Source organism: Plectropomus leopardus, chromosome 1 (assembly GCF_026936395.1).
Source record: "Plectropomus leopardus strain MGB_pleo_1.0 chromosome 1, ASM2693639v1, whole genome shotgun sequence".
Taxonomy (NCBI): domain Eukaryota; kingdom Metazoa; phylum Chordata; class Actinopteri; order Perciformes; family Serranidae; genus Plectropomus; species Plectropomus leopardus.
This window is the reverse complement of record NC_142176.1, coordinates 1,073,249-1,099,331: the sequence shown is the minus strand read 5'-3', so window position 1 is coordinate 1,099,331 and position 26,083 is coordinate 1,073,249. Positions and strand designations below refer to the sequence as shown.

Below are 26,083 nucleotides of genomic sequence, written 5' to 3'. Positions count from 1 at the left end.
ATTTCCTCGTCCTATAGTACATAAGAAGCGGCGTTTAACGTAAATGAGCAGAACGCAGGAGGCAGCTCCTGAACGACCATGGCCTCGCTCGCACTGCGGCTGCTGCTTCTCATCTCAAGTGCGTCTGCGTGGAATAGTTACCATGTTTATTACGGCGGATCCGTGACCTTCACCCCAAAAGGCCAGAATTCAGACGGAGCGTATTTGGTGAGTGGGAGTGTAGCGGCAGGTAGAGCTGCAGCGATTCTCCGATCCAAAGAAAATCAGTCGCCAACTATTTTGATACTAAATTGTTATTTTGTAAGAAAAAAACTTCATTTTTTTATTCATGAAAGTAACTAAAGAGTTTTGGGGTTTTGCACTGATTCATTGGACAAAAAATGATAATTTAAAGATGTCACTTTGGACTCTAAAATTGTGAGGAGCATTTTTTTATTACAAATTTGACATTTTATAGATTAAAGAAATAACTGGTTAGTTGTGAAAATAAACTGTGAATTGAATTGTTAGTTGCAGCCCTGGGTAAGTCTGAGAAGACAGATTTGTGGTTTTTCAGTTTTCCAAAAGATAAAAATCTTGATTTTGATGAGGCAGAGCAAGTTTATTTGTATGGTACATTTTATACAAAGTGCAAATTCAAAGTGCTGTCGGTAATATAATATAATATATGTCGGTAATATAAAAAGGTAAAAAAAAAAAAGTTATCAACAGCCTGAAAACAGATGAAGAATTATCAGAGAGGTTAGGATGTTAGTGTTCGGTGGAAAATGGAGAGTGCAGATTTAGTCACTTTGTCTGAAGCCATGATGTCACTAAGGTTTTGGACTGGTTTTGTTTTCAAAGACAAAGAGCCGAGACGAGTCTTCGCCCTGCTTCCTCTGCAGGAACATGATTATTAATATGTCCACCCCAGCCGTGATTATGTGTGAGACTCTAGTCGCTTTAAATTCAGGTATCGTCTGCATATTGGAGAACATGTGATTTTATTCTTCTTTATTATTCTGCCTCCTCAAATTTGAACTACCAAACACTTTGGATTTGCTTTTGTATTCTCTTCTTGTGTTTGTATCTGTTTTGTTCATGTTAATGTTTTTCAGTATTTTCTTTTTTTCTTTTTTGCACCGGTTTGTTTTTTCTTTTTGCATTTTATGTAAAATGTATTTAAGTACCTAAAAAGTGCTATATAAGTCTCATCTGTCATTATTATTCTTATACTTAAACAAGCATGAAAGATGGAAATGATTGCAGTCTGTTTCTTGCAGCTGTAGTTGAGTTGTTTGATCAGTGCTAAAGAGATATTTCTACATTTATGAAGCTGCACTGAGATATAAATGTGATTTTTGTTTACAGGTGGAGCTTCGCAACAAACAAACCAATGAGTACTGCATCCAGAACTACTTCAGGTGTTCCGGGAACTGCGGCACCCAAACCACAAGCAGCATTACGACCGTTTCTCAAAACTCTTACGGCTACACCTGGTGCCATCGTGAGGTGGTGTGGCAGGGGGAAATCCACGGCAACCAGCCCTTTGACATCAGGTGAGACAGAGAAACTGCAGGCTTTGTTTCGCTTTGTGAAGCTTTTTTAACGTCACCTTTAAAAAATCTCGTCCAAACAGATATCCGACCAACTTCCTGTGGCACAATGGTGAGGGATACTGGGCATCAAACACTCATTCCTTCCGCACCGGCTGGAGTCTGGGGGCTCATTTTGACCTGGGGACCCGATCTGATACTGGTGAATCTAACCGATCTCCCACCATAACCAGCACTCCTCCTCTCCGGTAATAAACAACATACTGCTTTCTTTGGGAGGGGCGTTTCCAGAGTGATTTAATTTTTGATTTAATTATATTTAGCACATATTAAAACGGACAATGTTATACTTTGAAAAAAAAAAAAAAAGAAGACATGCAGGGGAAACGCTCGAGAGGCCTGATACGTGAGGTTCCCTGAAAAAACTACCAATCAGTGCGTGCAGTCCCAACATTGATCAAAAACAAATAGTTTACAATAATCGATATATATAGGCTATAATAAAAAAATAAGGGACGGGCAGATGAGGACAGAAATAATTATGTAAAGAAAAAGAAGAAGAGAAGAAAAGGTAAAGATGAAAAAAAAAACATCATGTTGGGCGGATGTTTGTCGCAGGATATTTTTACAGATTTTCTAAACAATAAAGGAGAAAGTTTAACCTGCTGAGGAGAAAATGAAATTCATGGCTCATGATTGAGGGCAAAGCTTTGTTTTTTGGGTGGAGTAATTATGAAATTGATTATTAGCTATACAGAGATTTTAGACATAATCAACAACAACAAAACTGAACAAACCGCAAAAAAAAGTGAAAGGTGGCAAGGAAATGATCGGAAAATTAGCTGGAAGGATTGATAGATAAGATCAAAAAATGGCAAAGAATACAATACTTCTAATTCGCTGAATTTTGTCATGAAAATTATGTGAGATGAGAGAAAAAAATGTCACTCTTTCTTCTTTCTGTCTTCCTTTCTTTGCTTATTTTCAAGTATTTTTTCTGCTAACATCCAAATGCTAACCGGAAGCTTCAAGTCCTCAAAAACATCAACACTTCCTGTCCGAGACCAGCCGGGTCCTTCACAATAAAAGCACAGTGGATCCTGCTTTGATTTATTAAATTATAACAAAACTTTTTAAAAACTTCATTGTAAAAGTACTTTATTGAACCTCCATATAACTTTATTCATTAAATGTTATTGTAACAGTAGTGTATTCAACTTTATGATATGACAGTCGCTACTTTATTTAACGTGATTGTAACTGTAGTCCATTCAGTATTTTTGTATTTTAGTAGTTAAGATTAGTTTAAAGGGCATTTAAATATATCGCTATATATCGTGTATTGTGATAAAGCCTTAAAATATCATGATAATGCTTATATAACAGCCGTATCGCCCAGCCCGTCTGCTCTGAGATAACTGCTTCTTCCTCCCAGAATAACGCAGAACTGTCCGAGGAGATACAGCCTGCCGGCGTTTGATCATGACGGTGACGCAGTCAGGTGCAGGTTTGGAACATCCCGGGAATCTGATGTTTGTGGTTTATGTTACCAACCTGAGGGCTTCACCTTAGACCAGGTAAGAAATCCGTCTGCGCTCACGTACTGTGAGTAAAGACTTCACATGAGCTGATGGAGGGAAAAGTGAACTTTACTTAGGATACGTGATGTTTGCTGTGCAGCATGAAATTAACATCAGTCAGTCTGCAAATAGAAAAAAAAACAAAGCACAATTTATTTTAACAAACCACTAATGGGTTTGAAAACCTCTTTTAACCCTTAGGGCCCGCTTTAATGTTACACGCACAAAATGCACTTTTCAAAATCAAGCTTTAAAAAAATATTTTACATTAATATGATTTTTTCCTTTTATTGAGTTTATTTTTTTTAACAAACATCGGATCTAATTCTAAATATCAAATATTTATTCATTTTCAGAATTTTAACCCTTCAAATGCCAAGTTTTGGTCATGGTGCCACTTTGTTTTTAGATGAAAAAAAATGATTTCCAGTCTCTAGCATGTATTTCCTCCATATGCCAAATATGGTCAAAATGACCTCATTGGGTGGAAAATAGTCAAAATGACAAATTCAGAGTCAAAAGCCCAGAATGACACCCAGAAATAATACAAGTCCTGTTTTTCTGCTCTGATGGCTGTGGGATCAAAAATGTCAGTTTGAATGGGTTTCAATGGAGCATTTTTGGACCTGAACAGTCTGAATGTAACTATTTAGTTTCCACAGTGTATTTTAGACTTTTTTAGAAATTCACTGATTACACTCAGATACACAATCTGGACTACATTTAGGACACATGCATCAACACACACACAATTATCAAAAAATAAAGAATGAAAAGAGACTAAAATGAACCAAACAGTGAATAAACATGCAACAAACATGCATGACTAAAATGGTCCTGAATAGTCTTGAGTTCAGACAAAAAATGTCAAATTCCTTAATTTAAATTGGGGTCTGTAGCTGAAAACATGAAGGCACTCTTTACCCTCTCTGTGCTCTGAGTAGAGACAGATATCAGATATGTGATCTGAGATACTGACCGAAACAGGAAACGTGTTTGCAGAGATGCGTTATGAAGTTTGCCCAGACAGTGAGGTAGCCATGACAACCATTTGTGCGTCCTTATTCTTTCTGCCAGGACTCCTGCACCCTGTCGTACACTTACACTCGCAGCCTCGGAAACAGTGCCTTCGAGCTCATAGTGGAGGACTTCCCCAGAGAGCGCATCACGCTCTCCTACTCAGATGGATCCTACACGCTCAAACGTCCCTCAGTGGGTGGAAGGCACAGACGTGACGTCACAACCGATACCACTCTGTCCCCGTTCCCCTTCAATTCAGCTCCAACTGCAACTCATGATGCAACATCCACAACTGCAACAACCACAACTGCAACAACTACCGATGCAACAAACAGAGCTGCAACATCCACAACTGCAACAATCACAACTGCAACAACTACCGATGCAACAAACAGAGCTGCAACATCCACAACTGCAACAACCACAACTGCAACGATCACAACTGCAACAACTACTGATGCTGATGCAGCAAACAGAGCTGCAACAACTACCGATGCAACAACAGCAACAACCAGAGCTGCAACAACCACAACTGCAACAACCAGAGCTGCAACAACTACTGATGCTGATGCAACAAACAGAGCTGCAACAACTACCGATGCAACAACAGCAACAACCAGAGCTGCAACAACCACAACTGCAACAACCAGAGCTGCAACAACCACAACTGCAACAACCAGAGCTGCAACAACTACTGATGCAACAACTGCAACAACCAGAACTGCAACAACTACTGATGCGACAACCAGAGCTACAGCAACCACAACAGCAACAACCAGGGCTGCAACAACAACAACCCAAATGACAACTGATGCAACAACCAGAGCTGCAACAATTGATGCTATAACTAAGGCTGCAACAACAGATGCAACAACCAGGGCTGCAACAACTCCTGATGTTGTAGTAACTAATGCAACAACTGAAACAACAGCTGCAAGAACGACTGATGCAACAACCACAACCGAAACAACAACTGATGCAACAATCACAACCGAAACGACAACTGACGCAACAACCACAACCGAAACAACAACTGATGCAACAACCACAACCGAAACGACAACTGATGCAACAACAACAACTGATGCAACAACCACAGTTGTAACAACAACTGATGCAACAACCACCACAACAACCACCACAGCCTCCACGCTGCAGACGACCAGTCGGCCCTTCCTGCCGACGATCGCTCCGTTGAGCAGACTCCCTCTGCAGTTTACTGTTCATGGTTGGAGCGCGTTGATTTCTTCTGCAGTATTTTTTCATTTGAGTCCATGTTTCATTCACAGCGTCCACTTCTTTTTCCTCTCCAGTCGACTCGCACCACGCCCCTTCATGTCTTGATGGTGATTATTTCCCCATTTTTCTGTCTCCAACTCCACGTAACGGGGTCAATCTGCCGGCGTTTGTCAACCAAACGCTGGAAATCCGAGTCCGAGCCACTGCAGTGTACACCAGGTGAGGGAGCTGAAATCCAAATTCTGATGTGATGTTGATGTGTTTTTATGCAGTTTGTTATCAGAACTTCAGAATGATAAATAACAAAGAAGACTGTCCCATTTTTATTCCTTAGGGCAGCTTTAATATCACACACACTCAAACCGCTCTGCACACAAAATGCTCTTTTCAAATCAGCCTTTAAAAAATATTATTCATTGATATGATTTTCTACTTTATTGAGAATATCTTTTTTAATTAACATCAGTCCTAATCATACATTTGATGATTACTTTGCATGTAGTGCATTGACAATAATTCATTAATTTTCAGAATTTTAAACCTTTAAATTCCAGGTTTTTGTCTGGGTGCCTCAATGTTTTTACATAAAAAAAATATGTCAAATATGGGATATGTCAGTGATCAGCAGCTACATTGATTGTGACAGATCACCTAGTGGAAATAGCATGTATTTCCTCCATATGCCAAATGAAAAGTGTGTGTAAAATTCACCAAACATTCCCTAAAGGTTAATAATAATAACAATAAAAAATAAAACAAAATAATTAAAAATAAATTATTGCTGCATGAAGTTCCTGAAATCACTCTTTGTCTGCTTTTAGAATCTCAGACCTGATTGTTAGTGGACCTGCAGGCACCTCCAAGCACCGAAACTCCACTGAAGAATTCACCATCAGATGGACTCCCACTGAAAACGAAGTCAACGACCATTTCGCCTTCTGCTTTTATTTTGAGGCGACAGACAGGTGAGCGCGTGCAGCGACTCTCCAAATCCTCCAAATCCTTAAATGCTTTTATCACGTTAGGTCAGAAGATCTGTGTTTAAGTATGGACATATGACCTTCAAATGTCCTGAGATACTGCGGTTTGTTCACCAAGTGATGATAATGAATTATCTTCAAAGTGATGTATATTTGTCCGTGTGATGGAGGGCGACGCAGCAGACTCACGTCTCAGCTTCACGCTCTGTTTCAGACACAACAGAGTCTATCAGTCGGAGCTGCGCTGCGTGACGGCTGACGTCGGACACCATGGTGAGTGGACTGTTTCTGTTTTTTTTATTTTAGTTTGTTTCTCACACAAAAACTAAAATGACACTCACCGTGTTTTGTGTATAGAGTATGAAAAGTGACGCCAAAAAATACACTGAAAACGCTGGCCCGACCCACTGAATTTAGGGATTCACCACTGTTTTCTTATTTTAGTTTGTCTCTTAGGCCAAAGAACATTTTACAAGTGGTCGAGAAAAACATCTCGTTTTCACAGGCCACTAAGAAATCTGGTTTTATATGAAAATATAAAAGTGCAGCTGAAACAATCAGACTGTTAAGTAGAAAACTAATTGGCACAATTTCTATCATTGTGTGAGTTATTTTTCATTGAAAAAACATTTCATGGTTTCAGCTTCTCATATAAACTGTAATATGAAGACTTGCTGCATTACCCTTTAATTATTGTAATTATTTTACATTTATTTAAATGTCTTTGTATACATACTTTTACTACATATATATATATATATATAGATATATATATATATGTATAGGCTTTTTGGGCGTGAAAGCGGGAGAGAGAGGGGATGACATGCTGCAAAGGGCCGAGGCTGGAGTTGAACCTGCGGCCGCTGCGGCGAAGACGTAGCCTCTGTGCATGAGGCGCCCATTCTGTCGAGCTACTGGGTACCTCAGTGTACTTAAACTTTAAATACTTCAATACATTTCCCTGAAATCACATTTTCTTTGTTTAAGTTTGTTCAACAGAACGTCAGTTTTTTCTCCCGCAGAAGTTTTTTCTGCTTTCAGACTTTTTTGGCGTCATGTCTCCAGTCTTTGCACACGGCACTAAACCTGCCCTTATATGGTGTTTAGGGGGCGTTACCTGAGCTGACAGGTGACCGATGATCCGTGGGATTCGTCACTGAGCTCACCTGCTTAGAGCAGATTTGGATGGTTAACCACATTTTCTGCATCTGGAGTCGACTAACCATATTATCTCTCACCAGAAAATTGAGAGAAAATCTAAGAGAAACTTAAGAGGAAGTTGCAGCGTGAGGGCCGATGTTGTAAATAACCTGAACACATGTAGACGGCTCAAACGTTGATCTGAATCCTCTGAATGTTTAGACACCGTCGTTCACTGTAACGTCACCTCGATGATGGTGGAGGTGGAGAAGTCGTACCTGATCAGACGCAATGAGAGGAGTTTACACCTGAAGGACTTCAGCGCCGCCGCCTGCAGCCTCCAAAGATTATCCAACAGAACCCACCTGGTGGCCGTCATGTCGCTCAACGCCTGCGGGACCACGCTGGAGGTACAACACGTTACCCTCCAACGCACGACACCTTTTAAATTTCATTTTGTGCATTCAGATTTAGTTATTAAAAGAATAATAGTTTTGGAGAGTTATCCTATAATACTTCTTGAAAAAAGTAACAATATATTGATAAAGCCATCGTCAAGGTTTTCTAGAAAACTTTCATTTGAAATCAAATGCACTCTTTGCAAAGGATTTGTTTTGTCCTAAATCCCAAATACTTTTAAATACTTCTAATAATTAGCTGATAAACGGATGATTTTCGTTTTGCTCGTTTGCAGTCGCCACACACAGGATTTCTAGCATTTTTGGACGTTTCTATGATTTTAAGACATTTCTAAGACTTGAGGACATATCTAGGATTTCAGGGCGTTTCCATGATTTTGGGACATTTCTAGCATTTTAGCCCATTTCTATGATTTTGGAACATTTCTAAGATTTGAACATGTTTCTAGGATTTCAGGACTTCAGGATTTCCACGATTTTTCGATTTTCGGATGATCATCATAATTATTTTAAACAACATAGAGATCACAATTATTTCTAACAATTATTCATTGTTTTTAATTTGCCTCAATTAAAAACTAATTTTTAGTAAATTGAGTTTCATTGGTCACCGTATTGTGCCGCTGCAGCGCGAATGTCTCAGTTTGCTCAGCGAGTAACGTCAGCGATGTTCTTCATCTCATTCTTCAGTTAAATTTGACCTGCGGTCGAGTTTCTATGAGCGGAGCATTTTAAACGTCAAAGTCGCCGTCAATCATGTTCATTTAAATGTGGGAAGACATAATCGTGATTAATAGGTGATAAGTTGTGCAGCCGTGGCGTCCCGTACAAACTGTCCTCACGTTTGCAGAGGCGTGTTTTCTACATAATTTGACGTGTCACTCTCAGGAGGAAGGAGATAACCTCGTCTTCAAGAACGAGATCACATCCGCCGACCCCAGTGCAACAATCTCAAGACAACACGACGTGGAGATCGTCTTTTCCTGCGTCTATCCAAAGCGAACCAACCTGACGCTGGGATTCAGGCACAAGAACCCGTACGCGTTCACAGAGAGGGGCTTCGGCGCTTTCAGCTTCCAGTTTGAATTCTTTGAGAGTCAGCGGTTCAGGACTCAGGTGGACGCCAGCACTTACCCCGTGGAGGTGAACCTCAAACAGATGATGTTCATGCAGATCGAGGCGACCAGCTCCATCCCCAACACCGAGCTGTTTGTGGAGTCCTGCAGGGCGACTCCGTACGACAACCCAAACTCTCGCATCAGCTACACCATCATCGAACACGGGTAGGTGTTGCAAAATGACAGGGGGCAGCTGCTTCAGACGTGTTTCGTGTTTCTAGGACTTTAGGACAGATTTTAGGAGGTTTCTCAGATTTTAGCATGTTTCTAGGATTTAAGGATATTTCCTTGATTTTAGAAAGTATCTAGGATTTTAGCACGTTTCTCAGATTTTAAGATGTTTATAGGAGTTTGTACATTTCTAGGATTTCAGGACATTTGCCGAATTTCAGGACATTTGCCAAATTTCAGGATTTTTTTTAGGATTTTAGGACATTTCTAGGATTTCAGGACATTAGGGTCTTATCTAGGACCTCTGTCGGGGTTGTGGGGAAGGTGGGGGCACTTTTTTGGATCAACAAACTCTATTTTGATGCTGTTTTATGCAGTCTGACATCTTATGGATACTAAAAAAAACATTTAAATATGAGAAATAAATAGAAAATTTAGTACAAAATATTGTGTATAATAAAATGGTTGGGGGGTCACCTGGTCCAGTTGGATATCAGTGGTGTATGTGTAGAAAAACACACCCAGTTTGTGGTGTATTGTTTTATATTCCAATAATAATAATAATAATAATAATAATGATAATAACTTGTGTTTTTTCACAGGTGTGTGCGGGACGGCACAGTGCAGATTTACTCCGGCTCAAACCTCCAGTTCAGATTTGGAATGGAGGCTTTTGAATTCATCGGAGCTTATGATGAGGTAATCCACAAGTTTTCATTATTAGCTCATCTTCAGCTCACTGTTCGTGTCGAGGTGGAGTTTTATCGGTAAAAGACGCATCAGAGCGCGCTCAGCTGCGGCCGGCGAACACACAGTGACCTCCGTGTGTCTGCAGGTGTACATCACTTGTTCTGTCATCCTGTGCGAGACTGGCGTTCCCGGCACCAGGTGCTCTCAGGGCTGCATCCGTTCGGGAGGCCATCGCACTAAAAGAGAGGCCGCGGCTCAAACCAGCAGCCACTCCATTTCCCAGGGGCCTTTGCACCTGCTTAAATCTCCTGACAGCCAAGGTGAGTGTGTTCTGCATCCTGTCTTAGCAGCGTCTACCTTGTGCACAGCGTCTACCTTGTGCACAGCGCTCACCAGTGATGTACTCCTCATTGGTTGCGGTGCACCGCTTGCAGATGGCGTTTTTTTTGCCTGCGGTGTTCATTGACACATTTTTTCTTTTGCCTCTGCGGTGGCGATAGCTGTGGCTGCCATTACACCGTTCTGTTTTCAAGTTGTCCGTACGAACGTCCCATTCTCGTGAATTCAGTGTCTTGGGAAAGCCTTGAGGAAAATTCTTCAAATTTGGCACAAACATCCACTAGGATTCTAGTGGTCATAGGTCAAAGGTCAAGATCCCTATGACTGGAAAGGTGCCTGTCACCTTTGACCTTGTGTGTCTCATTCTTGTGAGTGTGATATCTTAAGAAGACTGTGAGGGAATTTCTTTAAATTTGGCTCAAACATTTAGGCGGACTTAAGGATGAACTGATTAGATTTTGGTGGTCAGAGTTCAAAGGTCAAGGTTATTGTGACCTTGCATTTGTCTCATTCTTGTTGACTTTCACTTGGACAAAAGGACAAACCGATGGGATTTTTAGACTTTCAGCACTGATGTACCAGGTCGCCACAGCATTAATGTTGGTGTCATCGGTGACGGTGACGGAGGTGACACGTCCCCTCATATATAAATATTAAAATCTTTGTGCCTCTGCACCGGCGATAGCCCTGGTATAAGGCATAATGTTTTTGGGTAATCTGTCCGTCTCATTCTTGTCAACACGATATCTCAAGAAGGCTATGAGGGAATTTCGTCGAATTGGGTACAAACATCCACTTGGACTCAGTTATGAACTGATTCCTTCGTTCTTCGCTTCTTTAAAAAACGTGTCTTCAGGCAGACTTTTAATGTGCAAATTCACCACAACACCATTTTTCTCTGATTGTTTCATTTGTGATAGTGACAGAAGTGTAGACTTCAGGGGGACAGCATGTGAGACGTCCGCCTCAATATTTACAACATGACCCCCCCCAACAAAAAAAGCATTTAAGCATCGGAGGACTTATTATTTTGACAATGAAAAGATCTTAACACTGCAAATTTATGAAGAAAAAAAACAGATACATGGAAAAAAAAATCTGCAGAATGCAGGAAATTAAGTGTTTGATGGTCAAAATTTTCTGGCAGAGGACCCCAAATCCCAGTCCATATGTGCCCCCCCAGTGTTGACACGAAATCTCTGTCCCTGGATATTTGAATTCCTGTCGGATCTGACACATTTATTTGTATTTCTCTGTTGTTGCTTTTTTCAGCGTCGCTCCCGAGCCTGAATCTGAGCGTGAACCTTGCATTCGTTGCCACCTTCTTTCTGGCATGTGGAGCGGTGGTCTACCACTCGAGGACGTCCAAACCTAAATACCAGCTGCTGCCGAGCGCTGAGACAGGCTGAGGCCAGGAGGGGCATTTTTTATCCAATCAAATCATTCTGGAGGCGGGAGAGATCTACTGCTATAATCCCAATTTTGCTTTGAATCAGTTTCTATTTTAGAGTTTCTCATTTCAGACGTCTAAGAGGATTTAGGTCACTTTGCTTTGTGTGACATGCACCTGCTGCAGTCATGAAGGGTTCATTATGTGAATAAAGGAATCTTATTTTGTTCTCTCATGTGATTTACACTTATTTCAATCAGCATCAGCTAACAATCACCTTACAGGTTAAATAAAAATGTGATTGGGCGGCCTCCTCCGTGTTGGCCAGGCCGGTAGTGCACCGGGGACCACTGGTGACGGCTGGTCTGCAGGGGGTCACTTTTTACCAGGCTAGGTCACTGTATCTGGTGGTGCGGAGCTCCCGAGATGGCTTCACCAGACACCTGACGCCGGCCAAACCCTTTCAGCCCCTGCAACCGGCTCTGATACTGCACGCCGCCCACTCACAAACAATTTAAGGTACACCAGAGGAGAGTCTACAAAACCTTACAGCCCACTCCACTTAATTTAAAACACCAAGCACAACATGAGCAGCTGCATACCTGCACGCAGGAGCACAATGAAAAGAGCTGGAGTGAGGTTGCTGAAGTAGTGAACTCACGTAATCACACCTGCATGCAGTTAGCCATTACACACACACACACACACACACACGCACACACACACATTTGGAACCCACAACCACCAAGCACAAGAGGTGCGTGCTCACCTTCACAGCACTCAACACAAAAACCTGAACAAACAATGGATATAATTGTACCCTTATAATAACAAGCAGGAAAGCACCTGCAGATGAGCACAGGGACGGGTGTGGTTTACCAGAGCCTGCAGCAGTAATTTACACTTCTTTGTGAATAAATGTGCCACTAACGATTAATCTCATTATTGACAGAGATAATTACTGAAGCCAATGTCAGGCGATATTTTAAACTAAGCCACAGCCCTTTCCGTGAGAGCGTGATGCAGGAGGCCTTTGTTCGCTCTCTTTGGAGACAGCAGCTGGTTTCCATTACAGATCTGTACAAAACATAAGCCATATTTTTGAAGTTTAGATAAAACACAACTGTCAGACTGTGAGAACACCCCAGTAACCATGGTGATGGATGTTCAAAACATCGGCAGCTTTATTTCTCTTGCAGCTGCTTATTAAAGCCGATCTAATATCTCTGTAATTTCTTTGTCTGGTATCAGAGTGAAGAAGATCTCGGTCTCTTCCTCCGTCCTCACATGCAGAGTCATGTTTTGTAGAACGTCATGTGACTTTATTGCACTTTTTCTTCTTCTTTGGGTTTAATGGACGTTGGCGTCCATAAAGTTGCATGTCCACCATCCGGCGTTACACATCACATGAGCTATAAAAGCCAAAAAAGTGTTTCCATTGTTTTTTTTTTATGAAATATGGCTTTTTTGAATCACCTGAAAAACCACCTCATGCAAAATTGACGTGTTTTTATTAGATGAATTTTGTATTCGCAGTTTCATTTTGCACAATCCCAGGGACCTTTGGCCACGAAATTTTCTTCATCTGTTAACCACTGAGTCCAAGAGGCATTTGTGCCAAATTTGGAAAAATTCTCTCAAGGTGTTCTTGACATATTGCGCTTCGCAAAGACGAATACGAGGCCGCAGTGACCTTTGACCACCAAAACCTGATGAGTCCATCCTTGAGTCCAAGTGGACGTTTGTCCATAATCTGAAAAGATGTCCTCATGGCATTCTTGAGATATTGCATTCATCAGAGGAGACAGATGCAAGCTCACAGAAACCTCGACCTTTGACCACCACAATTTAATCAGATCCTCGTTCAGTGCAAGTGGACATTTGTGCCAATTTTGATGAAATACCCTCAAGGCATTTTAATACCCCTCATGAGCATTGGACGGACACACAGACAACCCAAAGACACAAAGACACTTCTGTCTACAGCAAGTGAGTTTGATGCACCTGAACCTCTGCACCGCCAAACATTGAAACGTCACGCTGTCCGCTGTAACGCGCTAACATTCAATCTGAAGTCATCATGATTGTGTGGGTAAAAAAGTACCGTTTGCACACAGAATGAACGAACCCACACAACAAAAAAGAGATTGTCCTTCACTGGTGAACTCCCTGCGTGATCGCTGTGTACTGAGAACCAGATCTATTTAAAACATAACGTGATGCTTTGGAGTTTCGTTTCTGTTGAATTGTTGTGCTGCAGCCAACAGCAGAGCATCTAAAAACACGAGCTGGCACTGCGTCTCAGTAATAACAAAGAAACGATTATTGTGGTCAGTTGAGAAATATGAATTCCAGTTACCTTTAAAAACAGGAGGGGGAAACTAGTTCTACTTCATGCTTTGCACTTACAGTAAATGATGTCGCTGATAAAAAATTTAAAAATATTGTCTTCATTTCCTGGTGGTAAAGTATTTAAGATGCAGATCGCGCTGAGGAGGATACACTCAGGAGGATGGCTTCTCTCACCCTGCTGCACCTGCTGCTGATGGCCTCGGCTGCGTCTGCGTGGTGGAGGTTTGATAGGAGCAGGTACAGGTTCTTCAGTGGAACGCAGACCTTTACCCCAAAACGGCGTAATGCAGACGGGACTTTTGAGGTAAACTAAACTTTAGGTGTGAGGTTCATCTCATCAGAGGGTTTCCTGCCACATCCTGACTGATGTGAAAAGAAAAAGTACCACCTATTTAAATAACTTCATTTCATAAAAATGCACTGTAAAACCTCGTCGTTGACCCTCCTAAAATTCTGCGTGTCAATTTGACCCATTTTAACCCTTCGAGACCTGTATCAGCATCACTTTTCTTGTGCTGCTTTCTGACGTCTTTTATAGCTGCTTAAACCCTCCGAAATGCGAGCAAATCGGTTTGATTTCTTCTGAAAACTAAACTTTGAAAATGAGCTAACAATTATTTTTTTTCTGAAAGGGAAAAGATAGAAAACTCTGTTCATAGTTATAATAATTATATTATTTAAAACTGTGTTACAAAAAAATTTATTACATTTTTTCATTTTTCAGCACTTTTTAGAGCCACTTTCTGTCGTTTTTTTGTATGTGGTGTTTTCTTGTAACTCTTTCCTAAATTGTTAAGTTGCTCCTTGCCTTCTCCCTATTTTTTTTTTTAGTTGCACAAAATCAAACCAAATTGCTCAGGTCTGAAAAGGTAAAAATTTACAGAGTACTTACAAAAAACTTTCGGGATAACTTCTTTTGTTTTCCTCTAAAGTACCCTTGTAAAGTACCCCAGAGAAGTACTTAAAAAATACTTAGGGGATAACTTCAAACATCTTTGTAAGTTGCAGGCTGTATCATAAAGTGCTACCAAATCGAATAAATCCGCACTTTGCAGAAATGTACAATATGCTGCGTTTTTTTTTTCTGGCGATTGGGTTGAGTGTAATCTTTGTATAATTCATTACAGGTGGAACTTCGTGGCACGCAAACTACAAGAAGTTGCCATGTAAATCACCACAGATGCAGCTTTGGTAACTGTGGGAACCCGACCCAGAGCACCACCGCAAACGTCGCCTGGGATTCTTATGGTCTCGTATGGTGCCAAAAGGAAGTGAAGAAAACACTGAGACTCAACAGCAACGCCCCTTTTGAGATTCAGTGAGCAAAATCCACCCCAGTTTACATTCATCGTGTTATAAATACATCCCCTATTTGCATTTAAGAATTTTTTTCAGGGCTTGAATCTGATTGCGAACTTTGTTACCCTCTGCGACTACAACGTCTTCATTGTCCAAATACTCCACGCAGGTACCCATCGTACTTCAATTCTAACTTTGGTATCGGCTACTGGGTATCAAACGTCAGAACCTCATCGGCCACATGGAAAATGAAGGCACACGTGGACCTGGGGACCCGATCTGACACTGGTCAGTCTAACAGATCTCCCATCACTGCCACTGTGCCAATTCTCAGGTAATCACCATCGATCCCTCTTTCTTTGACACACTTTAAAAAAACTCATTTAACAGTATCAGATATTTTTAGACACAGACTGTTCCTGACTGAGTTGATCCACGCGTTACAGAGTGCCCAGGAACTGCCCACGCTCATTCAACCTGACCGTCTTCGACCCCGACGGCGACCACGTCAGATGCAGGGCAGCAACACGTCATCATGATCACGAGTGTTCGCTGTGCAGTCTGGACAGAGCTTTCTCTTTGGACGAGGTATGTGTCTCTCTGTGTGTCTGTGTGTCTGTCTCTGTGTCTCTCTGTGTGTCTGTCTCTGTGTCTCTCTGTGTCTCTCTGTGTGTCTGTCTGTCTGCCTGTCTCTCTGTCTCTCTGTCTGTCTGTCTGTGTGTCTGTCTGTGTGTGTGTCTGTCTCTCTGTCTCTCTGTGTGTCTGTCTGTCTGTCTCTCTGTGTGTCTGTCTCTCTTTGTGTCTCTCTTTGTGTCTGTCTGTCTCTCTGTGTGTCTGTCTCTCTGTCTGTCTGTCTCTCTGTGTGTCTGTCTCTCTTTGTGTCTCTCTGTGTGTCTGTCTCTCTGTGTGTCTCTCTGTCTGTCTCTCTGTCTGTCTGTCTCTCTGTGTGTCTGTCTCTCTGCCTGTCTGTCTCTCTGTGTGTCTGTCTCTCTTTGTGTCTCTCTGTGTGTCTGTCTCTCTGTGTGTGTCTCTCTGTGTGTCTGTCTCTCTGTGTGTCTCTCTGTCTGTCTCTCTGTCTGTCTGTCTCTCTGTGTGTCTGTCTCTCTGCCTGTCTGTCTCTCTGTGTGTCTGTCTCTCTTTGTGTCTCTCTGTGTGTCTGTCTCTCTGTGTGTCTCTCTGTCTGTCTCTCTGTGTGTCTGTCTGTGTGTGTGTCTGTCTCTCTGTCTCTCTGTGTGTCTGTCTGTCTGTCTCTCTGTCTCTCTGTGTGTCTGTCTCTCTTTGTGTCTCTCTTTGTGTCTGTCTGTCTCTCTGTCTGTCTGTCTCTCTGTGTGTCTGTCTGTGTGTCTGTCTCTCTGTGTGTCTGTCTCTCTGTGTGTCTGTCTCTCTGTCTGTCTGTCTCTCTGTGTGTCTGTCTCTCTGCCTGTCTGTCTCTCTGTTTGTCTGTCTCTCTTTTTGTCTCTCTGTGTGTCTGTCTCTCTGTGTGTCTGTCTCTCTGTGTGTGTCTCTGTCTGTCTCTCTGCCTGTCTGTCTCTCTGCCTGTCTGTCTCTCTGTTTGTCTGTCTCTCTTTGTGTCTCTCTGTGTGTCTGTCTCTCTGTGTGTCTGTCTCTCTGTGTGTGTGTCTCTCTGTGTGTGTCTCTGTGTGCCTGTCTCTCTGTCTGTCTGTCTCTCTGTCTGTCTTTATGCCTTTATTGTCATCAGACAGTATAAAACAAAATTATAAATTCTTCGCCTTCAGGTGCATGACATTCAGTACACACATACAGACATTCATACATTAAAGTGCAAAATTAGCACAGAAATGGAGAGGAAAATAAATTTTACTTTATACTGTACACATGGAAAAATGTATTGCAATATTTAATGTAATTATTACACGCATCAGAATTACCAGAAATAGAAAAAGGGTGTAGCTGCATATATATATATATATATATATATATATATATATATATATATAATTAATTTTAAAAAAGCTATTAACATCAGCATTTACATGATACATAATAAATCAAAAATACATGTCATGCAATATAAATACCAGGGTTTTGCAATATTTATACGTTGCATTAATGCACACTGGACTGGATTCTGCACACTGCACACTTTAGGTCAACTTAATTAATTAAACTTAAGATATTTGTGCTGCAACTCTACTTCTGAAAAACTGTACAATCCCTCTATTTCACCTTTCCTACATACTTAAATTGCTTCTATGTTTTTCATCTTATGTTCTAATTTTTTTAAATTAACTATTTTATTCTTCCATTATGTTAATTGTTTTGCACTAAGACACCAAATCACATCTCTTGTATATGTAAATGTACTTGGCAATAAAACCGGATTCCGATTCTGATTCAGAGTTCGGCAGTTCGGGCAAACCTGCATATTAACGCATAGTTCCCCAGACAAATGTTCGGGCGGCAGACAGGCAGCAAAACTAGACTTGTCAAAAGTAAAACCTATTTGTACCCCAATTAAAATTCAATCAAAATTTAAGACAACAAATCATAGTCTGCTTTTGTGTGATGAAAGTATCTCTTCTTTTCGTCAGGATTCCTGCTCCCTTCAGTATGTCGCCAATAATCAAAATGGTTTCCATCCCATTGAGCTCGTGGTGGAGGACTTTGCCAAAACATTCATTCAGCTGCACTACTCTGATGGATCCAGCACTGTCAAGGGACAACATACACCGGGAAGGTATAAACGAGCCTTCCCGGAGTTTTACATTACAGATCAGCCGACCACCACCACACCAGAGCCGACCACCACCACACCAGAGCCGACCACCACCACACCAGAGCCGACTACCACCACACCAGAGCCGACCACCACACCAGAGCCGACCACCACCACACCAGAGCCGACCACCACCACACCAGAGCCGACCACCACCACACCAGAGCCGACCACCACCACACCAGAGCCGACCACCACCACACCAGAGCCGACCACCACCACACCAGAGCCGACCACCACGACACCAGAGCCGACCACCACGACACCAGAGCCAACCACCACCACACCAGAGCCGACCACCACCACACCAGAGCCGACCACCACCACACCAGAGCCGACCACCACGACACCAGAGCCGACCACCACGACACCAGAGCCGACCACGTATCGCCCGTCCTTAGCTGAATCTCTAAGCCAGCTTCCGCTGCAGTTTACTGTCAATGGTAGGGTCATGTTTATGTTTTTGTATATTTACAGCACTGAATGGATATTAACATTTGAAAGATTTCTCAGCGTCTGTCTGTCCTCCGCTCTGATCTGCAGTGGACTCACACAGTGCCCCTTCATGCCTCGAAGGGGATTACTTCCCCGTGTACGTGGCACCAACTCCGAGAAACGGAGTGAATCTTCCTGCGTTCGTCAACCAAACCCTGGAAATCAAAGTCAAAGCCAAAGCAGTATACACCACGTAAGCAAATGTTTTGTTGAGTCATTTTAAAATGTTGCAAACAAAACAGAGATTTTTATTAGGAGAATATTTCCAGGGTTGACTGTCATGGAGAAAAAATGACAAAACACGACACAGTCACCAGATTTGGAGCATGAACGAAGTGTTTTGTTTCAGTTTCACCTTCAGCTTCGAAACCCATGAAACTGTTCTGACAATTAGAGAAACTTTTAGAGACTTTTTAAGCCACAGTGATATATGAGCCACAGTGATTAATGCTGTGATGTAATATGCACCAATATAACACTTATAGCAAGGTTTTAAAATCGTATTGTACTTATTGTGCTGTTTAGAAAAACACTCTTTGCTTCAAACTTAGGGAAAAACTGTTTTTCTTGTAGGATAAGACGCCTGATTATCACTGGACCAGCGGGCATTTCAAAGCGGCAAATCTCTTCAGAAGAATACGTCATAGAGTGGAATCCAACTGAAAACCAACTGAATGATCATTTTGCTATTTGCTTTCTTTTTGAAGCAACGGACAGGTAAGATTTACATTAATCATCTGGTTTTACATCGTGGGCTACAGTTTAAATGAGAGAATGACTTAAACTTAAGACACAAAGGAGATTTTTATTACATTCCTTCCTCCATCTTTGTTGTATTTCTGCATCACAAATCCTATCTCGTGTTGAATCTCAGGTTTGGCCGAGTCTATCAGTCCGAGCTACGCTGTGTGATTGCTGACGTTGGACATCACGGTAAGTTAACCACATTCAACCTCTAACGATATGAATGGTATACAGAGTACACCATGAACATGTTGCATATCCCCATTGTGCTGCGTGTCTCTCTCTGCTTTTAGAGACCATGGTGACATGCAATCAGACAACAATAACGGTGGAAGTGGAGAAGACGTATCTCATCAGACGCAACGAGAACAACTTGCATCTGAGAGACGTCAGCAATCCTTCCTGCAACCTGACGAGATCCTCCAACAGCACCCACCTGGTGGCTGTCATGTTGCTGAACACCTGTGGAACCATCATAGAGGTAGAGCACGCAGAACTCTAACACCATGTGCACAATATGGCGGTTTCAGACCTTTAAATCGCTGCCCACATCTCAACGATTCAGCAGAAGACCCATTTGCTTGTTGTAAAAAAACATTAACTGCTACCAGCAGCCGTTAAAACAGGAACAGCCATTTTTACATGGTGTCCAAAAGTGGAAGTACCCCGTCACGTAACCCATAAAAGCTGCAAGATTAAATCAGCTTTCATTCAAGTTGGCAGAGCGCTAAACAGGAAGTTCATTCATTCGTTCAAAACTTTATTTAAGACTCTGGAAATCATTGAGGGAGACCCTCATTTTCATGATGCCAAGCGTGAACAGGGCATTTCAAAAAACGTCAGAGCCAGAATCATACAAAACAACAGACAATAACAGCGATGTAAATAGCTAAAAATAGAAATACAGGAAAACAATGTGTTAAGGTGTAGAAATTAGAATTAAAATATAATTATAATGATATGAATATAATTAAGAACATTTACACTCAGTTAAAACATAATCTGAAATAAGGCATTTATGACGGAAGAGTGTCCAAGTTTAAGTTCCTTTGCAGATTATTCCATTTCGTTAGCCACTCAGCGGGTTAAAGTTAGCAGTTTGGCCGTCATGAGTCTCCAGTGTACCTGCTTTGTTGGCCCCATAATGCAGAAAATGTGGGTAATTTCATAATGTGGAAATATTGCTTGTCATTATTTTCTGCAATCTTATGGAAAAAATCCCATCTGCTTTCTGACGAGGGAACCAGGGCAACACTAACTTCAGGACTGTACTTTAAAATCCCTCATCCCTGTGGCGTGTAAATAGCATTATTTGCTGCAGACACGTGGCTGCTAATAGGATCTGCCTTTAACTACTTACTTATAGCTGTAACAACGATTGCTTCCTTTCCAAATTTAATTATCATATCTTTCTATTTTTAGGATGATGGCGAAAACATCATCTTCAGGAACGAGATCACGTCCGCTGACCCAAATGAAATAATCTCCAGGGATCACGATGTTGAAATCACCTTTTCCTGCACATATCCGAAACAAAACAACCTGACTCTTGGGTTCAGGCACAAGAACCCGTACGCCTTCACAGAGAGGGGCTTCGGCGCTTTCAGCTTTGAGTTTGAATTCTTCGAGAGTCAGTTGTTCAGGACAAAAGTGGACGCCAGCACTTACCCCGTGGAGGTGAACCTCAAACAGATGATGTTCATGCAGATCGAGGCGACCAGCTCCATCCCCAACACTGAGCTGTTTGTGGAGTCCTGCAGGGCGACTCCGTACGACAACCCAAACTCTCGCATCAGCTACACCATCATCGAACACGGGTAGGTGTCCGCCATCAATAGGCTTTTGTGTGGAACTTGATGCTTCTGTTTCTAGCTATGAACCTTCGTGTCTTCTATTGTTGCAGGTGTGCGACGGACAGCACGGTGCAGATCTACCCCAGCCCCAAATCTCAGTTCAGATTTGGAATGGAGGCTTTTGAGTTCATCGGCGCTCATGATGAGGTAGGGTTACTTTTGAAAAACTCAAATGTAAATGTAAAATTTTTGAAAATTATATTCGTTGCCTTTTCAACAAATTTAAGTGCTTATCTGTCCCTAAAGCAGCATCTCTTTTTAGAGAATTCATAATGTGTCATTGACGTTAAAGACGTGAAATATGGAAACATTCACAACGGTTAGGGACATGTCTAGGATGTGAGGACATTGGGGGCTTAAACCCAACCTCTGCAGGGTAGATGCACTCTGGCACCATATTTACCCTGATAAACTTCTGTTAACTTTAGTTATTAATTGTGATGTTAAAAATATTAGTAATCGTGAGTAATGAGTGCTGAGTAGAAACAGAATACTTAACAACTGCTATCATTAAACATCTATTGATTAGAGTTAAAAAATACTCTGTGTTTTTGTAAAGCTGTGGATCAAACTAAGTGCATTTAATCAAGTGGTAACCGTATTAGATCCAAGTCCTTTTATCATTATTAGGGACTGTTCATTATTATTGAGAGGGGGAGGCATGTCAGATAATACTTAAAGCACTAGGGAGGGGTTCATGGTTTTTTTTATCTGAGAGGAAAGGCATCCACTGTTGTATCTTGTATTTATTTTAACGCCAATTTCCAAAGGAAACACACCTTTCAAACCAGCGGGCCATGTTGTCTTTAAAAAGGAAAAAAAGAAAGGCCATCGTTTTTTCTTTTAAAATTTTGGGGGGATTTTTTTTCATGTAAAACTGTTGATGTTCTTTTTTAAAATATCTTTTGGTGGTTTTTAAATTTTTTTTTTAAAGAAAACATGCCTACCAAAGCCTACCGAAAGAAAAATTGCCAAAATTACACCATTTTTCACTAGCAAGGACCACACCTCAACGTGAATTAATTTTGACAATTTATTGACATGAATGTAAATTTGGTATAGACATAGATTCTGAATATTGGAATGAATGGTTGAGTGCGGTGTGGGGAAGCTTCGGTGGGAATTCGCCGTGGCTCCCGGGCACGACGGACCCCTAGGACCCTACGGAGAGAAGGAAGAAAAACAAGAGATCGAGGGAGGGGAGGAGGGGTGCAGAATAACCAGACGAAAGGGGGAGATCGGGTTGGGAGGATATTTAAGCCGGAAGAGGCGCGGTTGAGGTGCAGTAGAGGTGTGGTCCTGCTCCTGAAACTCTGCTATAAGCTTCACATCACAGCAAGAAACTGTGTTTTTATTGAATATATACTTTGCTTAGAATGTACAAAGAACTTTTTCGGACTTTGCCTGACTTTACCGCCATGTGTCTGCAGGTGTACATCACTTGTTCGGTCATCCTCTGTCAGACTGGTATTCCCAACACCAGGTGCTCGAAGGGATGTATCAGATCCAATTCGGGACAGAATCGCGTGAAAAGGGAAGCTGCATCTGAGACATCCAGTCACTCTATTTCCCAGGGACCTTTGCACCTGGTCAAAACCTCCGACAGCCAAGGTGAGTGAGCACTGGCATTCAGTCAGTGACATCAACTCTAAAACAGATTCAACAAAAACTTAAGGTTACAGATTCATTGCAGGACTGTTAAATTAGACTGCATTAGTTTCAGCTTGGTGTGCCTAATAAACCGGCAACTTCATGTATATAGAAATATGTAAAATGGACACAAACTTGTAACAATTGCTATGTGGTGGTGGGCGCAAAACGTTCTTGTAAAAACAACACAAAACCATTGCAAAGGCTAAATGAACAGTCACAGTTTAAAACACAATGTGGGCATGGTTAATGTTGTGAAATATATAATGGCAATATTAGAGAACAAACAAAAAATACTTTAGGTTAATGAAAAGATTGGGATTTTAGTTAAAATAACTACATACACAAAATAAAGTATCTAAAGTACTTTGAATAGTTATGTAATGTCACGTTACTACATTGACTTTAGGTTTCACACAGGACACAAACAGCAGGCTCCTGGTTGAAAGTTCATGTTTGTTTAAAATAGACATGAACTAACAATCGCTATGTGGTAGGCACAAAATGCATTAAATTTACCTGCTGGCAACATGCACATCTTGCCAATGCAACTCTGAATGGTCTCAGTTTCAAACACAATGTTAATGAGGTTAATAGTGTGAATGTAACAGTCACAGTTTAGTTAGCTTTAGGGAAACAAAATCAATTGACTCCACATTGGCATTGTTTTCGTGTTGCCAGCACGTAATTTTAGCACATTTCATGGCCACCACCACATATTGCCCTATTCAGATTGGGAGTGTTGCTGTTTCTATGTGGTAATGTAGATTAAATTATCTGTGTGCAGATTTACCTGCAGGGGGACCATTCCCATATAAAATATTTTTTAGCAGTGAATAAAGTGGGTCAGTTACAACAGGGAGACATTTCTAGAGTTTAGAGCCCCAACAGCAAAAGCACAGTCTCTTAGTTGTGAGTCTAGATCGAGGGACTGATAGTAGATTTTGGTTGAATGATTTCAGATTGCGTACAGGTAGATAGAGGTATGCTGGAACAAGACCATGTAGTGCTTTAAAAGTAACAAGTAAAACCTTAAAAATCAATCTTAAAGTTAAGATGAAGCCAATACAGAGTCACTGAAATGGCGTTATGCAGTCTCTTTTATTCGATCCATTTCAGTCTCGCTGCAGCGTTTTATACAGTCTGAAAGCCTGAGAGTGCTTTATTGTTTAGGCGTGTAAAGAGTGACTTACAGCGATCAATTCTAGAGAAAATGAAGGCATGAATAAGTTTCTTTGAGTCAGAGAACAATTGAAAAGATCTGAAGTTTTGAAGCCATTCAAAGTTGACAAAAACAGGACTGAACTACTTTATTGACATGATTGTTGAAAGTTAAACGGGAATCAAAGACAACTTCTTGATTTCCATTTTAACAGAATGCACTAAATTAGGAAATGTATCACTAAATACTGAAGTGTCTTTAGGCCCAGATAATATTATTTCTGATTGTCTTTATGGAGTTTCAGGAAGAATTATTAGACATTTAGCACCTAATATCCCAACACATTTTTTTCTTAAAGAAGTCATCCTGTGGAGTGATCCTGGTTTTATAGACTCTGAGTTGAGTGTCATCATCATAACAATGGAAAAAGATTTTATGATTAAATATTCATGTGCCCAGAGGAGGCATTTAAATACAGAACAGTAGAGGACCTTGAACAGAGCCTTGAGGTACTCCGCAGTGTATAACCGCAGTAGACAAACACTAATCAGTATAGCTGATAACTATTTACACTGACCTGATATATAAATATAATGTATCATCTTATAGTTCCTGAATTTGAATGTGTTTTTTCCATTTCAGCTCCTGGCCTGAGCATGAGTCTGGGGATGAACATCGTCTTCATTGTCAGCAGCCTCCTGGTATGTGGAGTGGCCATCTACCTATCAAGGAGGTCCAAAGCTAAATACCAACTCCTGCCAACTTCTGAGGAAAACTGAAGACAGAGAAGCCATTTAGATTCGCTCTGATGATGAGAGAGATTCTCAGCTACCGCGTAATGTTTTTGTCACTGCCATAGTCGAGGGTTTCACATACGTTTCTGTGGGGTCAGGAAAACTCGACTTGCTTTGCTTGGAGGCCACTTTTGCAAAATGACAGGAGCTCAAGGGGCCAGTCCTAGTAAACCCCATGTTTTTCTAGGGTTTTAGGGTGTTTCTTGGATTTCAGGTCATTTCTAGGATTTTGGGATCCTCCACTGTCTCTTTTTTGATCAACAGGCTCTATTTTGATGTGTATTTTTTTATTTTTTATATTGGACAAGTCCTGTATGTTTCTGTATTGATTTTTGTTTTGAGTAAATTGGTTGTAAGTACCGCAGCACCATTTGTGTTTTCAAAATAAAATAAATGATAAGTGATGGGAATCGGCCCGCGGGCCATAAGTTGAGTATTATTGTTGAGTATCATTGGTACATGTGATTTAAATCATTGTCACACAATCCAAAAAATACAGTGTGTGAATTAAATTTCATTGGGTGTGTCTTTAAATGTACACAGGAGTCAGTCAGCTTCTTTAAAAACTGGTAAAGGAAAATTCACTGTGGACCATGAATATCCACAGATTTATTTTTGAACATTCCTGAATTTTATTTTTAGGGGTTTAAGGAAACATTATATTTACCTGATATATCAATTTGCTAAAGAAGTACGATTCAAATGTCTTAGTTTGTTATTTTGTGCATTAGTACCTGTCAACAATGAAACAAGCTTTTTTCCCCACGGTCATTAGATGTGTTCCCATCCACATCTTTTTATGCACATTTTCAATTTGTGCATTTAAAAAAACTTGAGAGGAAACAGTAAAAATTAAAAAAAATTAAAAATAGTCTCCACGACAACCTCATGGAATTAACAATTTACACTGATGTCGTTTTTTAAACTTAACAAGATAATGATTTAGGGGATAATATTTTGTTATACAATATCACTTTGAAATAAACGGCGAATACTTTTGTTTTTGGTAGACAGAAAACATATTCTGCCCAGTGTCTGCAGGATTAGGAATCTGTGATCCAGGTCTTTGCACGCTGGCACCTTTTAATAACAAATTTAATAATGGCCCCAGAGGGGTGCACATCCATGTAGTAAACTCCCTTTCCCTTTTTTTTTTACACCAAAAAGGCATAACAATTATAAGTATAAAATATAAAAAGTGCAAAAAGATGGAAATTGCAAAATGGAACTTGCCAAAAGTTTTTAAAGAAAAAAAAAATAAAATCAAAGGTTTTTAAGAATCACAAATAAATTTTGAAGGAAAAAAAATTTAAAAACAAAACAAACAAACAGAAATTGATTTTTTTTTTTTAAATTAGCAGTGAGATAAAAAACAA

General features: G+C 40.8%; 2 protein-coding genes across 3 annotated transcripts; both read left to right on the top strand.

Annotated features, from left to right (window-relative positions):
- On the top strand, positions 1-11,856 carry LOC121943562 (uncharacterized). Of its 2 annotated transcripts, XM_088075780.1 has the most exons (15): positions 1-207; positions 1,351-1,538; positions 1,619-1,783; positions 2,971-3,112; positions 4,193-5,120; positions 5,151-5,184; positions 5,275-5,363; positions 5,449-5,593; positions 6,196-6,339; positions 6,569-6,627; positions 7,717-7,904; positions 8,802-9,196; positions 9,805-9,901; positions 10,038-10,212; positions 11,504-11,856. In XM_088075780.1, the coding sequence occupies exons 1-15, from the start codon at positions 79-81 to the stop codon at positions 11,638-11,640; spliced, it is 3,015 nt and encodes a 1,004-aa protein (XP_087931906.1). In that variant the 5' UTR covers positions 1-78; the 3' UTR covers positions 11,641-11,856. The 2 variants fall into 2 exon arrangements, with proteins under 2 accessions (XP_087931906.1, XP_042343045.2); XM_042487111.2 differs by having other exon boundaries at positions 4-207; positions 4,193-5,363.
- A 2,255-nt stretch (positions 11,857-14,111) lies between these two features.
- On the top strand, positions 14,112-25,117 carry LOC121943576 (uncharacterized). The gene is made up of 13 exons (XM_042487133.2): positions 14,112-14,277; positions 15,101-15,291; positions 15,442-15,606; positions 15,719-15,860; positions 17,825-18,452; positions 18,553-18,697; positions 19,078-19,221; positions 19,379-19,437; positions 19,542-19,729; positions 20,671-21,065; positions 21,152-21,248; positions 22,532-22,712; positions 24,556-25,117. Exons 1-13 carry the CDS (start codon positions 14,134-14,136, stop codon positions 24,690-24,692), a joined length of 2,616 nt encoding a protein of 871 aa, XP_042343067.2. The 5' UTR covers positions 14,112-14,133; the 3' UTR covers positions 24,693-25,117.
- Positions 25,118-26,083: the final 966 nt, after the last annotated feature.